This window comes from Protomyctophum bolini (genome assembly GCF_963924005.1).
Source record: "Protomyctophum bolini genome assembly, chromosome: 6".
NCBI classification, from domain to species: domain Eukaryota; kingdom Metazoa; phylum Chordata; class Actinopteri; order Myctophiformes; family Myctophidae; genus Protomyctophum; species Protomyctophum bolini.
Genome location: NC_137867.1, coordinates 31,981,340 through 31,995,123, shown reverse-complemented (window position 1 = coordinate 31,995,123; position 13,784 = coordinate 31,981,340). Strand labels below are relative to the sequence as shown.

The 13,784-nt window shown below is 40.7% G+C and overlaps 1 protein-coding gene across 2 annotated transcripts; it reads right to left on the bottom strand.

The window, feature by feature from the left end:
* Nucleotides 1–5,763: 5,763 nt before the first annotated feature.
* Nucleotides 5,764–13,404, bottom strand: kctd9a (potassium channel tetramerization domain containing 9a). Of its 2 annotated transcripts, XM_080765513.1 has the most exons (12): nt 13,212–13,404; nt 12,726–12,847; nt 12,437–12,483; nt 12,253–12,349; nt 12,063–12,121; nt 11,461–11,589; nt 11,200–11,267; nt 11,014–11,109; nt 10,762–10,911; nt 10,117–10,222; nt 9,895–10,028; nt 5,764–8,525 (listed from the first exon to the last, which is right to left on the bottom strand). In XM_080765513.1, the coding sequence occupies exons 1-12, from the start codon at nt 13,257–13,259 to the stop codon at nt 8,409–8,411; spliced, it is 1,173 nt and encodes a 390-aa protein (XP_080621639.1). In that variant the 5' UTR covers nt 13,260–13,404; the 3' UTR covers nt 5,764–8,408. The 2 variants fall into 2 exon arrangements, with proteins under 2 accessions (XP_080621639.1, XP_080621638.1); XM_080765512.1 differs by having other exon boundaries at nt 12,253–12,483.
* Between the last annotated feature and the right edge of the window lie 380 nt (nt 13,405–13,784).

Sequence of the window (13,784 nt, the reverse complement as noted above, 5' to 3'; positions counted from 1 at the left end):
TCACATTTTAGGCCACACCTCGTTCTACTGTACTGTACTGTACTGTCAGCTACAGTACAGTACAGCACAGTATGGTACAGTACGGCACAGTATGGTAGTATGGTGTGTGTGTGCTTGCACACAGGGTGTGTGTGTGATGCTACAGTATGTGGTGCGATAGAATTGTGGTAGACGTGCTTGTAGTTAGTGCATGATGCATGCTGCTCCTGCTTGCTACTCTCTGCTTACAGCTACCGCCGCCAGCTAGCCCCCCTCGGGGGGTGAAAAGAGGAGCCGAGTGTGTAAGCCTCCTCCTGCTGGTACATAGCCTCTCCACCACCAGGACCCCTACAGTGCCTCCTCGTGGCCACACAGTAATTGCATCCTCGTGGACTCAGGCTACCGCCAACCACTGCCACATCTATGGGTCAAATAGTCCGTCCCCCCGTCCCCCCCGCTGCCTTGAGCAAACCCTGACAGAAAACACGGCTTGGACTCCGTTAGGCAGTTCAGTGTGCTCTGGCAACTCCTGCAGCCGAACTGACGCCGAATGTATTGGTTCTCCATTCCTTTGGATCACGCCAGCGAGGCAGAGAGGGGGACCCTGTTGCCTGGGCAACACAGGGTCTCCATACATCTTGCTCAGGCATCTTGTGTCCTGGAGAGGAAACTCCAGCTTCACTGTGCAGTGAAGACACAACACGGGAGGTCAGCAGTTACCGGTTATAAGCCCTTTCGTTTGGCGTAGAGATGGGCGCCAGCGGCTGCCTCCGTCGGTGGGAGAGTTGATTAATCTCACTGGACAGCTACCGCCCACCTCAAGCTGGGCAGCCCCCAGCCAATTAGGTACTGTCCCGCCACAGCCTGCCTGCTTCATTGGGTGCATGAAGCTAAGGGATTCATCCTGACAAGTGGGCTGTAAATCTGTGCACCAAACAAAACAAATAAAGTTAAGACTCCAGCATTATGTCTGGGATTCTGGAACGTTAGGACCATGACGCCCGGACTAAATGACAACCTGCTAGACATAAACGATGCACGCAAGACTGCAGTTATTAACAACGAACTCCTGAAGCGTCAGATAGACATCTCTACACTTCAGGAAACCTGACTCCTCTCATCAGGCTCACTGAGAGAAAGAGACTACACCTTTTTTTGGCAGGGGAAGCCTCCTGGTGAAACCAGGGAATATGGAGTTGGCTTTGCAGTCCAAAACACTCTACTGGGTGCAATAGTACCACCCACAGGTGGCTCAGAGATAATCCTAACCCTCTGCCTGAACACTACCATGGGACCTGTCCACCTGGTGAGTGTGTACGCACCAACACTTAGCGCCTCACAAGAAACAAAGGACAAATTATATGATGAACTTGATGAACTTGAATATGGCGACTGTAAAAAACATCCCCAAACAAGATCAGCTATGCCTGCTGGGTGACTTTAATGCAAGAAGTGCAGAGAGCAGAGGAAACCACTCTACATGGCGTTTATCAACCTAACAAAAGCTTTCGACCTTGTGAGTAGGAGTGGCCTCTTCCAGTTGGTCGAACGGATAGGCTGTCCCCCCAAACTCCTCTGTATCCTTCAGTCCTTTCACACTGACATGCAAGGCACCATCCAGTTTGATGGGTCCACCTCAGACCCCTTCAGAATCTGTTGTGGTGTCAAGCAGGGATGCGTGTTGGCGACCACCCTGTTCGTGATCTTCTTTTCCCTCCTCCTGTGCCAAGCTTTCGGTACAGCAACTGAGGGAGTCTACCTTCACACAAAGACAGATGATAATCTATTCAACCTTGCCCGTCTGAAAGCCAAAACAAAGGTCAGGCCACACGTCATCCAGGACATGCTGTTTGCTGACGACGTAGCAGTGGTAGCGCACACCCAGGAGGACCTGCAAACCCTCATGGATCAGTTCACCCAAGCCTGTCAGGACTTCAGCCTGACCATCAGCATAAACAAAACCAAGACGATGGGTCAAGGCACTGGAGATCCCCCCTCTATCACCATCAACAATTACACACTGGAAGCCGTAAACACCTTCACCTACCTTGGGTCCACCATCACCGACAACTTGTCGCTCGATGCTGAAATCAGTGGCCGCATCGGAAAAGCTGCCTCTACCTTTGGGAAGCTCACTGAGAGAGTCTGGGACAACGGAAAGTTCACTGAGAGAGTGTGGGACAACGGAAAGCTCACTGAGAGAGTCTGGGACAACGGAAAGCTTACTCTCCACACAAGGGTACAGGTGTACAGAGCTTGTGTCATCAGCACACTCCTGTACGGTAGTGAAACCTGGACCCTATACTCCCACCAAGAGCGGCGGCTAAACAGCTTCTACCTTCGCTGCCTTAGGCATTTACTGGGCGTCACCTGGAGGGATATGGTCACCAACACAGCAGTCCTGGAGAGAGCACAGCTTCCCAGCATGTACTCTCTCCTGAGGCAGCGACGCCTCCGCTGGCCGGGCCATGTCCGTCGGATGGACGATGGTCGCATCCCAAAGGACATCCTCTATGTGGAACTGTCATCTGGCAAGAGACCGATTGGACGCCCTCAGCTACGCTACAAGGACGTCTGCAAACATGACCTCAAGTCATTCAACATCAGTCATGTCACGTGGGACCGGCCGAGCCTGCCTCACACTTGCTGGTCTTCGCAGCCACAGCAGAACCTGCGTCAAGACCTAACTCCCAGGCACAAGATATCCATGGTCTTCCGAGACTGCGATGTCCTATAAGTACAGCACAGTATGGTACAGTACAGTACGGCACATTATGGTACAGTACAGTACGGTACAGTATTGTACGGTACAGTATGGTACAATACCGTACAGTAATGGTACAGTGCGGTACAGTACAGTACAGTACAGTCTGGTACGGTCATTTCAAAATAGTGTATGTAATCATAGAATTGCTGCTCCTAACAAAATCAAGCTTGTGTAAATGTTTTTCTTCATTCACCTGTGATACTGTAGCTCACAGTATGTGTTATGTTTATTCCTTATCAACTTCAGGGCAATACTTCTTCCATATGATGCAATGAGTGTCCTCACTGCCAATGTTTGCGATTTCATCAACAAGATGCCTGTGGAAGTGATTATCTGTTTTGTGTGTTTGCTGAGTAGCAGAGCAGAGTGGCAGACAGATTGAAATACTTTGAAAATCACAGTCCATTTGAGATTTTATTTTAAGTCTGACCTATTCACTAATCAGCAGGAAATTGTGCTTTCACAGTCGAATGGTCATGATGAATGCCATTTTCATTGTTTGTTTAAATTCCATATGTGTACATGTTCCAATAATTTTTATGTTACTGGTCGAATGAATTGTCAGCTGGTCTTTTGTTATCCAGAAGAGATTGTGGTGTATTTTTGGAGTAAGCCAGGCAAACAATGAGAATTGTCATTAGCCTATCTGGTGCAGTGATGCACTATAATTGCAGGACTGCTTCGTTTATATTTAGATGGATGCATGTCTGAACCCAAACGAATTAAATTAAATTAATATAAATTATAGTATTGACAAGATCAGATCCAAATTCTGGTTACACTCTAAACTGATTATTTACAGTCATTATGATAGTTATATTCTTTTTTTATTTATGTGTTGCATAAGCAAACAGAACATTCTGCATTTTTTCCCCCAAGCCTTGCATAAAAGATCTGCTAAAACAAAAATGCCTTTACAACAACATAACATAACATAACATAACATCATTGGGGCCAGGGCCCCAATTATTTGTAATAATTTCGGTTTGCACCATAGGTCAACAGCCCACCTATCTTTATACAGTATGTAAGGAAAGGAACATATAATTCTGCATTTCATGTATGCTACAGCATAATCCATTTAAATAAATAAATTATGAATTATTCATGAAGAATAAAGATTTTACTTCATTGGCCCAGGGGTAACCATTAGAAAGTCCCAGTTAAACATATGTTTGGTTAGTCTGTTGTCGGACATACTAAAAGTCTATTCCAAAGTCTCAACATCTCACCCATATCTCCGTTAATAGCAAAAGTTGTCATAAGCTTATGGACTATTATGAGTTTATTATTATTGCTCAATATATAATGACATTCCTCGGTTAAACTTGCACTTCACTGCACGTAACCTTTTATCGAATTCCCCTTGACTATATTTAAATTTATTTCTTAAGTTTTTATTTTCACACTTTAGGAATTTCCTATCTACTGCTCTTCATGGTCCCATAGCGTTTGTAACTCTTGATTCCAATAAGGTTTATGTATTCTTTTTGATCTTTTTGGAATACTGTTTTTAACACATTTATCCAATTCTATATTAAACACTCAAACTTTGTCAGCATCCATATGAACTTGGTTACTCATATTTAACTTCAACTGGTCATTAAGCTCCAATCAGATACTATTACATACGTTAGATGACAAAAAACATTCAGGGATTCGTCTATAAATTATTTTGGCTCCTGGGCACTTCTGTGAAATCACACATATTACAGTTATTTAACCCTTCATGGGGGACAATAATGTAGTCTACTACAGCTCTCCACTATAGTGGAGACTGAGGTAAAATGATCAGTACCTGATATTCTCCCATTAACTACACAGCATTTTGCATCTCTCAAAAATTCAATTAAAACCTCTCCATGTTTATTAACAGAAGGGTCTAGATTGTTTCTGGGGGATACATTATCAATGTCTGGTATATAATCATTAGGATTGCCAATACGTCCATTACAATCCCCACAAATAGTATATCATCTACATCAGACAAACTATATATCTGAGCCAATATATGGCTAAAAACTTTGAAGAAATTGTTCTAGATCTAAAAGAACTCTCAGGTGGCAAGTAACAGGAAAAAAACACAACAAACGCATTCCCAATGTTCCCTTCACGGTTTTATCGATTACACCAACTTCATAACTTCCAAATATGTTTTTTACATTATTTGTGTATAGGTTTTACATGTGATGTGATGTCACTATTCTGGTAGGAAATATTTTATGAATCACTGAGGCGTTAAAATATTCTTTCATATTCTTATTCATATTCTTAAATATTCTAAAATGTCAAAGAAAAGATCAAGGAGTGAAGTTCACACTATTTGCTAGTGCCCTCTGCTGGCTTAATATTGCTCCCAAGCAGTGGCTAGGAGGGGACTATATATTTTTAACACACCCCGTTTCGAATCCCCCCCAACAAATTAAAAAATCAATGTATGATTAACATTTGGAATCATTTGAATCTTGATTCATGAGGATTTAAAAATAGGCTCCTCCCACCAACTTTGGAACACAATTATAGGCAAGCAGCATGTAAAAATCTGTACATGCTCATCACATGACTCCATAGATGTGTGGTATTGAGTTTTTGACAAAATCTGTAGTATTGAGTAGTAGCAAAGAGTGTTTTGAAGAAAATGCTAAGTGACAGAAAATTTTGTTAAGCACAAATGGTCTATAATATTATAATATATATGTTCGAGTAATATCATGATCCAAAAAGTATTTTTTTATTGTATGACATACTGTACAACAGTTATAGGTCAAAACATAAAGCGGGCTGTTAAATTTAGGCCTGACGTTAAAAAAAAAAAAAAAGTCTTCTGAAAGAATATATATATTCAAAGATTTGTGTCACATTTGCACGATTTTTCAAAAATAGCAGACCTACAAGCTCGTAGCGTGCCACTCGGTGGCACGCTATGAGCTTGTAGATCTGCTATTTTTCAATAGCTAAATTATAACATAATATTTAAAACACCAAAAGGGGTACCCGCCCAAAATGGGTTTAGTATCACCATGAGGCCAACTTGAAACATTTGGGGTCAAGTTGTAGTATTAGTAGCTACTGGTAGTCTGCACAAGAAGGCACAGATTGTGCAGGGCCTTTGGCTGACAGTGATAGCAACCACAAGAGTATGCACTTACTGGTAGTTCTTACACTGTCCTGTGTGGGTTCTATCTGAAAGGTTCTCTGATTTCCTTTCCCCCTGGGCTCAGAGACCATATGGTCTATCTATGCTAAAATGAGCAGCACAGTACCAGGTTATTGCTTTCCGTTAAAAATGAGGCACTTTCACATTACAAATGGAAAATAGGTTAGCTTTGTTCTTTAAAATAAAATTGATCTTGTTCCAACACACAATGAAATATCTCATTTCTGATCAATACAGAGCGGCATTGCTTATTTTGTCCAGCACAGGACTTCCTCTTGCCTTTCCAGGCACATGCAGGACTGCCTCTCTCTTTGATTAGCTGTTATCTGTAGTTCTACATGAATGGAGCTGCACACTATTTTCTGAAGCTTTTATAGGTAGTTAACATCTAACCCTTCACTGGTGGGGGTCACAAAGTGGAATTTCATATCTTTAAAAGAACATCTACTGCCAGGCCTTTTAAAAGATTACACTTTGTGATATTTGCTCTTATACGGTCTGGGGGAAAACAAATGACACACACGAGGCAAGCTGAGCATGGCTATAAAATGAATCATAGGTCGACTTACTTGCTTCTCATTTCAAATAATTACATTGTCATACATTGTCTGCAGTTAAGACAAACGTAATCTCTTGCAACTGAGATACATGCAGCTGATTATGTTGCAAAACGCATGACAAACAGCACTTTATCATCTTTATACGTTTATTTATAACAGTCATTTATGGAAAATATATTTCCACGGTCAAGTGCAATAATTATAGACAGGTGGGACTCTGCTACACTGTCTTTCAAAACTAATCAGTATTATGTATCAAAATAAATAACCATAACTCTTACACTGATCTTCACTCAAGGTGAAATTAATATACACATGATTGCCTTCATTGGTCATTCTCACAGGCAGGGTACCTACTATTGAGCTGGGTTAAACAGCACATTGCACATTCCATAAAGCTTAAGCTACTACACCTACAGTAACTTCGCCAAAGAGGAGTATAGCTCTTCAAACATGCAGGCGGACAGTTAAGAGTCCAGTAAAAACACAAGATTGTTCCTTGACAGACATAGTGCAGGACATGGTAACATTTGACTACTCTATGAACTTTGGGATGTTTTGGAAGTATTGGATTTGACTTTACATTTAGAAGCACCATACATTTCTTTAGGTTAAAAGATACAACGCAAAAGGTTTTACATTTACAACATTGTGCAAAGCAGAAGAATGTTTATATAATAAGCTGCTGTTGATCACCTTTACGGTTAGCTGGCCTGTGTCCGGATCGACAACCACACTTCTCCTGATTAGGTGATACAACAGTGACGATTGGACATCAGAACATCATACACATTAACAATGACTTTCATTGAAGCACAAAATTGGACATTGTTCTTTCGTATTTGGCGATAGATATAATGAATAACATACACGATAAGCAACGCCACAGTGAAACACATGCGATTACGGCACATTCATTCACAATGTAATAAAACAAACAGAGGTAGATCGACAGAGCACAAAACAAATGACTTTTGGTGCAAAAGCCAATTTCTACTTCTTAAAAATCAATGTATTGAGTTTCTTAAGATATCATTTTGGTGGGGTTGAGAGTTGGGATGACATGCAGTAAAGAGTATCCTGGGCCAGCTACACAAAGGACCTTACTTAGCCTTTAACCTGGGCCAGCTGCACAAAGGACCTTACTTAGCCTTACTTATGTGTTATGCACTTACTCAGTGGAGCACTGGAGCACTATATATATATATGACATATGACACGGTCATCCAAGTATAAATTAGCTTTAAGGAATACTCAAAAGTAGGACGGGACAGGAACACTCACAGCTGTAAATGATGTATTGCATACTGAAGTTGGGTTGAAAAACAAAACCCCGGCATAGTTTTATGTTGCAGTAACAGTACATTTAGTCAGTGCTATTGTATGGCTTTGGCTTGTATCAGCTCCTTTTATCATGCTGTGTCCAGCAAAGTAAACTATATACTTTGAGAAGACCGTACTGTTACACAGTCATAACTCAGCCCCACCACTGCAGTAGATGAGGCTCTTTTTTTTCTTCTGGACATGAAATCCTACTGTACACAGTCTGATACGTTTCAACTTCCAGAACTGTGTCAAATAATACAAATAAAAATGATGTAAATCATAAACCTTAAAATTTAAACAGCTGAATCCAAATACAAGAAGAAATGCCTTTCTTTTGTTTTGGTGACAAAAGATGAGATAGTTTAGATTTCTCTAGAAGTATTCTGCCACAAAACAGAAATGAATAACCCTGGATAAACTCTAGTGCAAGGCATTTAAAGCTAACATAATATTCAGTGGAATGCCAGAGATGTGCATATACTGTAACTACCTGCAATTCAAGCGCCCCTCTCCTGCATTACAAGTTTGATAACAGGAAAGGGGCAGGCTGACCAGAGAAAAGAGAGACAAAGCAATAACAGCCTAAGTGGAACTTGCAGACCTTAAGTTGCTGCTAGAGTTATCTGACGCTCTGGGACATGTGCAGTGGAGTTAGCATCTCCTCAAAAATGGCTCCTTTCACATTAGACCCTCTCAGGTTGGCTTCTTGTAAATCACATCCGGACAGGTCACAGTTCTAAGAGAAGGAAATTAGACACAATAACAATAAGCCAGGACTCCCATGTACAACAACAAGGAAATCCTGTAGGCAATCCTGTAGGCAATCCTGCATACTAATAATGTATGCATATGTTACAGTGATACATATCATTGTCTATGCCTGGACTGTGGAAGTTTTAAATATGGAAAAAAGAAGACGAAAGAAAACACGTGTCATGCATCCCATTAATGCAGGCAAGCAACAAGGCTTGATTGTATTATCCTTGAGATTTCATATTTTGGCTATAAAACTTGCCTTATGAGTCTACACAGTGTATATTGTTCCACTCCAGATTAGAACACAAATAACACTATATAAATACTTAAAATAATGCTGTGTACTGTTACTACTGTACTACTCATACTGTACTACTGGTACTGTGCTGTAGTGTACTGTACTACTCATACTGTGCTGTGTGTGTAGTGAAAAGGGGAGGGGCCGAATATGTGATGGCATTTGCATCACAGTAAAATGTTGCAAATAACAGTATTTAATTCAAACACAAACTGTACAGTAAATATGCAAGTTGGAAGCATGCAATGTAGTGCGTGTGGTTTCCTATGGCATGTATTAGTCAAGTGTTTGAGATTTGTGCAAACAGATAAATGGGCATACTCTTTGCATCCCTTTTCAATTAGGGTAGTAGGATATTACGCAATATCCAACTTTGCAAATGTATAAAAATAAATCATAAAGGAGAATGTGTAAATTATTATAAGATTATCACATAATATAAGAAAGAGGAGAACATTGTGAAAATAGCTGAACTACAAGCTCACCACGTCTCGCGTTGTGAGCTTGTAGATCGGCTATATTCACAATATTTATCTGTGGAACCACTAGAATAGAGGGAGAGAAAAAGAGAGAGCAAACAAGAGAACAGGAGAGTGAAATTACATTATGTTAGTTTTGTAACTTTAGTTTAGTGTCATTTGTTTTGACTCACAACTTGAGCATGCTCTACTTATTTGGAAAAAAATGTGATGGGAAATGCATCAGTACAGGAGCTTCTGTGACTGTAGTTTGCTACGTGAGTCCATCTTGTATTTTGTGAATTACACTATCAAACAGCATAGTGGAATGTGACTAGACCCAGATGTCGTTGCTACACACCACACTGATTACGCAATGTAGGCAAGCTACTGTATGTAAATGCCCACAATAGAGGCATTAATGACAGCTCTTCACTTCATTATTGTACGATCTCTGTATTCAAGTAGCCTATCTATTCTACTTTCACCTGAAAATAAAGAATGTTACAAAGAGCGTAATGCACACAGAAGTAGAGGCACTGCAGCCAGGAATTGAACCCTGAGTGGTGGGCAGCTCTTTCAACTTTACTTACTTCGAGATCAGTCCCTGCTAAAGTGGCACCTCGCAGGTTACAGTTCTTCAGTTTCGCATTTTTGAGAGTGGCCACACGCAGATTTACACCAGTCATCTGGCTTCCCTCCATGTCAACTCCTTTGAGATTAGCACCTAAATACAATCATATTTTAATTCAAGACAAGGTTATGGGCCATTCCTTTTATGATTATTATGTGGTTTAAGAAATATGATGGATTACCCTCCAAATTGGCCTTCAGTCCAGATGGATCTTCAAAATTGCATCCTTTCAGAGAAGCCCCTTCTGCATTGGAACAGAGCATCTTCACCCCTTGTAAGTTAGCACCCTTCAATAGATACACCAGACACCATGAGTATTTACAGTACATTTCAGTAGTAAAATATTAGAACTGATTCATGCTTCCCACTCCCAGCCAACAAGTACCCCCCAAAAAATAGCATTGTTCTGTAGTTCATCATTTTGCCACTCTCTGGGGGATGAATTCATGTGCAGTTTGCAAAATACCTGGAAAATGTGTACTGTATAAATGTGCATCTCATCTGTTATAGTTTTTTACTGAATTTGAAACTAATACCTTGTGTTTTTTGGGGTTGCTGGCTTTTTGCCAGAAAAATATCCTGAATGAAGATGTGCAGGAGAGTGACATTTTGGTGAACAAGAGGACAAGCAAAAAAAATGTAAACATTTCTGGTGACCCACAACCACTGCTCTGACGTGGAATTGATGTATTGTCAATTTAACTGAACAGAAAGGTTCACAGAGATGAAGATGAGATATGAAGAACAGATGACTGCACTGCCTAGACAGAGGACTCAGGACGTAGTGGTTGTGATTTGTGAACAATAATTTCGTTTTTAGGCTTACATCCAGGTTGGCTCCAGAGAGATCAGCCCGTTCCAGATTTGCGCAGCATAAATTGGCATGTGTCAGGTTGCAGCGGCTGAGGTTAGCCATCTTAAAGTTGATGTAACGTAGGTCAAGCCGAGAGAGGTCAGCCCCACTGAAATTAAGACCCTAAAGGGGAAATGAAGGTTAAATATTAATTTGCTGTGATTTGATCATTGAATTGTTTAAATATACCATGTATTCAGTGTTAAAGTACAAACTTGGTTGTACCTGACAGCGGAGCTCTGATTTGGTGGGCGTGGCAAGCAGAAAACGAACAAATTCTTTACGAGAGATTGGAGAGTGGTCCTCTGGTGGCTGGGAGTTCTGTTTAAAAGCAGAAATAGTATGTAAGTATACTCTCAAAAGAGTACATTTATCAAGTATGCATATGCTATTTTCCAGGCTTTTGGTCACCTTTATTGCTACTTCCAACTGCTCAGCAAGCTGCTCAATTCCAAAGAAGCGAGCCTCCTCTAGGACACCTTAAAAGACCATTTGGATAATACAACTAATAAAATAAATTACAGTTCTTCATGTATGTGTACAGTAAGCTCATTATGGGTCCATTTGAGTTAAATTAGCACCCATTTTACAGTGAATTCCCAGATGATTTCTATGAGTCTATTCAGAAGGATCATGTAAATGTTTTACATCTTGAAAAACGGTAAGACTTACCCCGTATATTGATGCCTTCATTGATTATAAGCTGACCATGTCTCAGGTAATTAAGAATAGGCTCAAAGTATTCAGGGCTGCGGTCGATCAGATATGCCCCGTGTTCATCCTGTCTGTTCCCCCACACATCTAAAGCAAACACAGAGGTTCACAACACCCAGTCTGACAGATGGCTCCTATTAAGGACATAAGGCCTATTCATACTTTGGTGATAAGGTGGCCACCGAAAACTACAACATGACATCACGCTGTGGTGATAAGCGACTCACTGCTCACCTTATACCTAAAACTGGAGTATGAATAGGCCTTTAAGGATCCCTGTGGATCTCTGACCGCATATGGCCAGTCTATGGCATCAGTATATATATCTCAGTCATATCTATCAAATTTGGACACGGTTTCAGACCAATCTAACGGCCATTGACTTACATTATAAAATTGAAGTTAAATATTTCAAATGGAGGCAATTCTTTTGCCTCCATTTAGCACATGATCTGTCCAGTACATACTCAAAGACAGACAGACACACCCATCTCTAGACAAATAGTCTCCTACAGAGCCACACCGTAACAATATGTTCCATACTGTTACTGTTAACTTACCCTTCTCTCGAAACATGTGTGCAAGCATACTCTCTGGCTCCTTACTGACCAAAGTGCTCCTGTGTGCAAGACAGAAATGATCCAAATTGATTACAATTAAACTGTCACTTTGTTGATTTGAGATTTTGCAATCCGTTTACTAAGCATGTATGCGAACACTGCACAGCACAATAATATATTATGCACCTACCGGGTAGTGGTAAAGAGACGCCCACCAATATTGAGGGTTAACCAATCAGTATGCGCTCCTGGTAGCTCAGATGGAACTTTGACTTCATTCTGAGGATCTGAAAAGCATACAAGTAGACAGTAAAGTAATAAGGCATGACATTTCCAAGGAGTCTGGAAAAAGACACATTGGTAAATATACTCACCAATAAATGGATCATCTCCCTCTGAGACATACAGAACATCATCATCCCTACAGTAAAAGTATGCAGCAACTTAATTATCACACAGTCAGGCAGAACATATTTTGGTGTACAAGATATAGGCCTACTTTATTGATCTCTTAACAGGGGTCAGCCACTGGGGCAGCACCCATGGGACTAGCAGTCTAGCACCATTTAGGCCAGTGCCACTGTGGGATTATGTCCCTATAGGCACATATTTTATTTTTACCTTTCCAAAGTACATGAAGAAGGCAGGACAGCAATATATTACCTGATCAGCGCAATGTCATCTATGAGACCACCTTTCCCATTGTATAAATTGGTGGCTTTGATTCCCAACTTATTGCTTGCTACAGATAAGAGGTCGGCCAAGGTTCCATAAACTGCTACAACCTGAGATGAAAGGGGAGGAAGCGTCGGCATTATTTTCTTCTAACTGTCTGAATCTGACGAACTTGAGATATTATATGGTAGGCTGTAGTACTATATAAATCGCATGATTTCTCATAGTTGGAGCGAAATCAATGTGATCTTTAACATAGCCTAAAACCCTGGACCAGAGAAGAGAAGCACATTTACAGCTGAACTTGTAACCTGCTGCCTAACGGGTAACATGTAACATTGTAATAAACAATTTATACGACAATGTATGCAGCAATTCGCAAAGCCTAAACAATGAAACACCTTAAGCTAAGGCCAGTCATTCTGCGGCCCATGGCTCGTTGAGTTGACTAGGAAGCTACAGTATATTACGCACCTTGCCATCTTTAGATGTCCCGTTAACAAATAAGTTGACTCTTCTCATTATTTTGGACGCTTTGGCTTGAGGGTATAGCTACAGTTGAAAAGAAAACGTAATGTTTGCTTTCTAACTCTGTCTGGCTTTGCTATTAGCTGGTTATAACAAGACAACACGAGACTCACAGTCTCACACGCATAGGGCAGAGCAGTAAGCAGTAAGCACAGCGTCAAGTGCGTCACCAAGGAAAAATATAAAGGCAAGACTTCCGATTTCAAAATACAGTTGAGGAATAAATATTGTTTCCTTGTTATAATAACTGAGCCTCCCTTTATTTATTTTACTAGGAAAAATGAACAACAATGAGTCTCTTTTGTATTTTAAAGATACAGTTTATTTTTTATAGAGGTACTGTGAATCTTTGATTGATTGATTGAAATATGTATTAACAGTTTGCATAATTACAGTACATTTCAAGCACAAACTCTGATACAAAGACTGTTAATTGTGAGTGGACAACCCAATTAAGCATTACACATTACACAAGATCGTGGATTTGGTGATTCTCTCCCCCTCCCCTACAATGTTTGG

What these genes read in the sequence shown, in the direction of transcription:
- kctd9a (XM_080765512.1), bottom strand. Translation starts at nt 13,259, where the DNA reads ATGAGAAGAGTCAACTTATTTGTTAACGGGACATCTAAAGATGGCAAG. An exon ending in ACACATGTTTCGAGAGAAGG is followed by an intron (nt 11,590 to 12,062) that starts GTAAGTTAACAG and finishes TGTTTGCTTTAG; the next exon opens with ATGTGTGGGGGAACAGACAG. An exon ending in ACTGAAGGCCAATTTGGAGG is followed by an intron (nt 10,029 to 10,116) that starts GTAATCCATCAT and finishes GATTGTATTTAG; the next exon opens with GTGCTAATCTCAAAGGAGTT.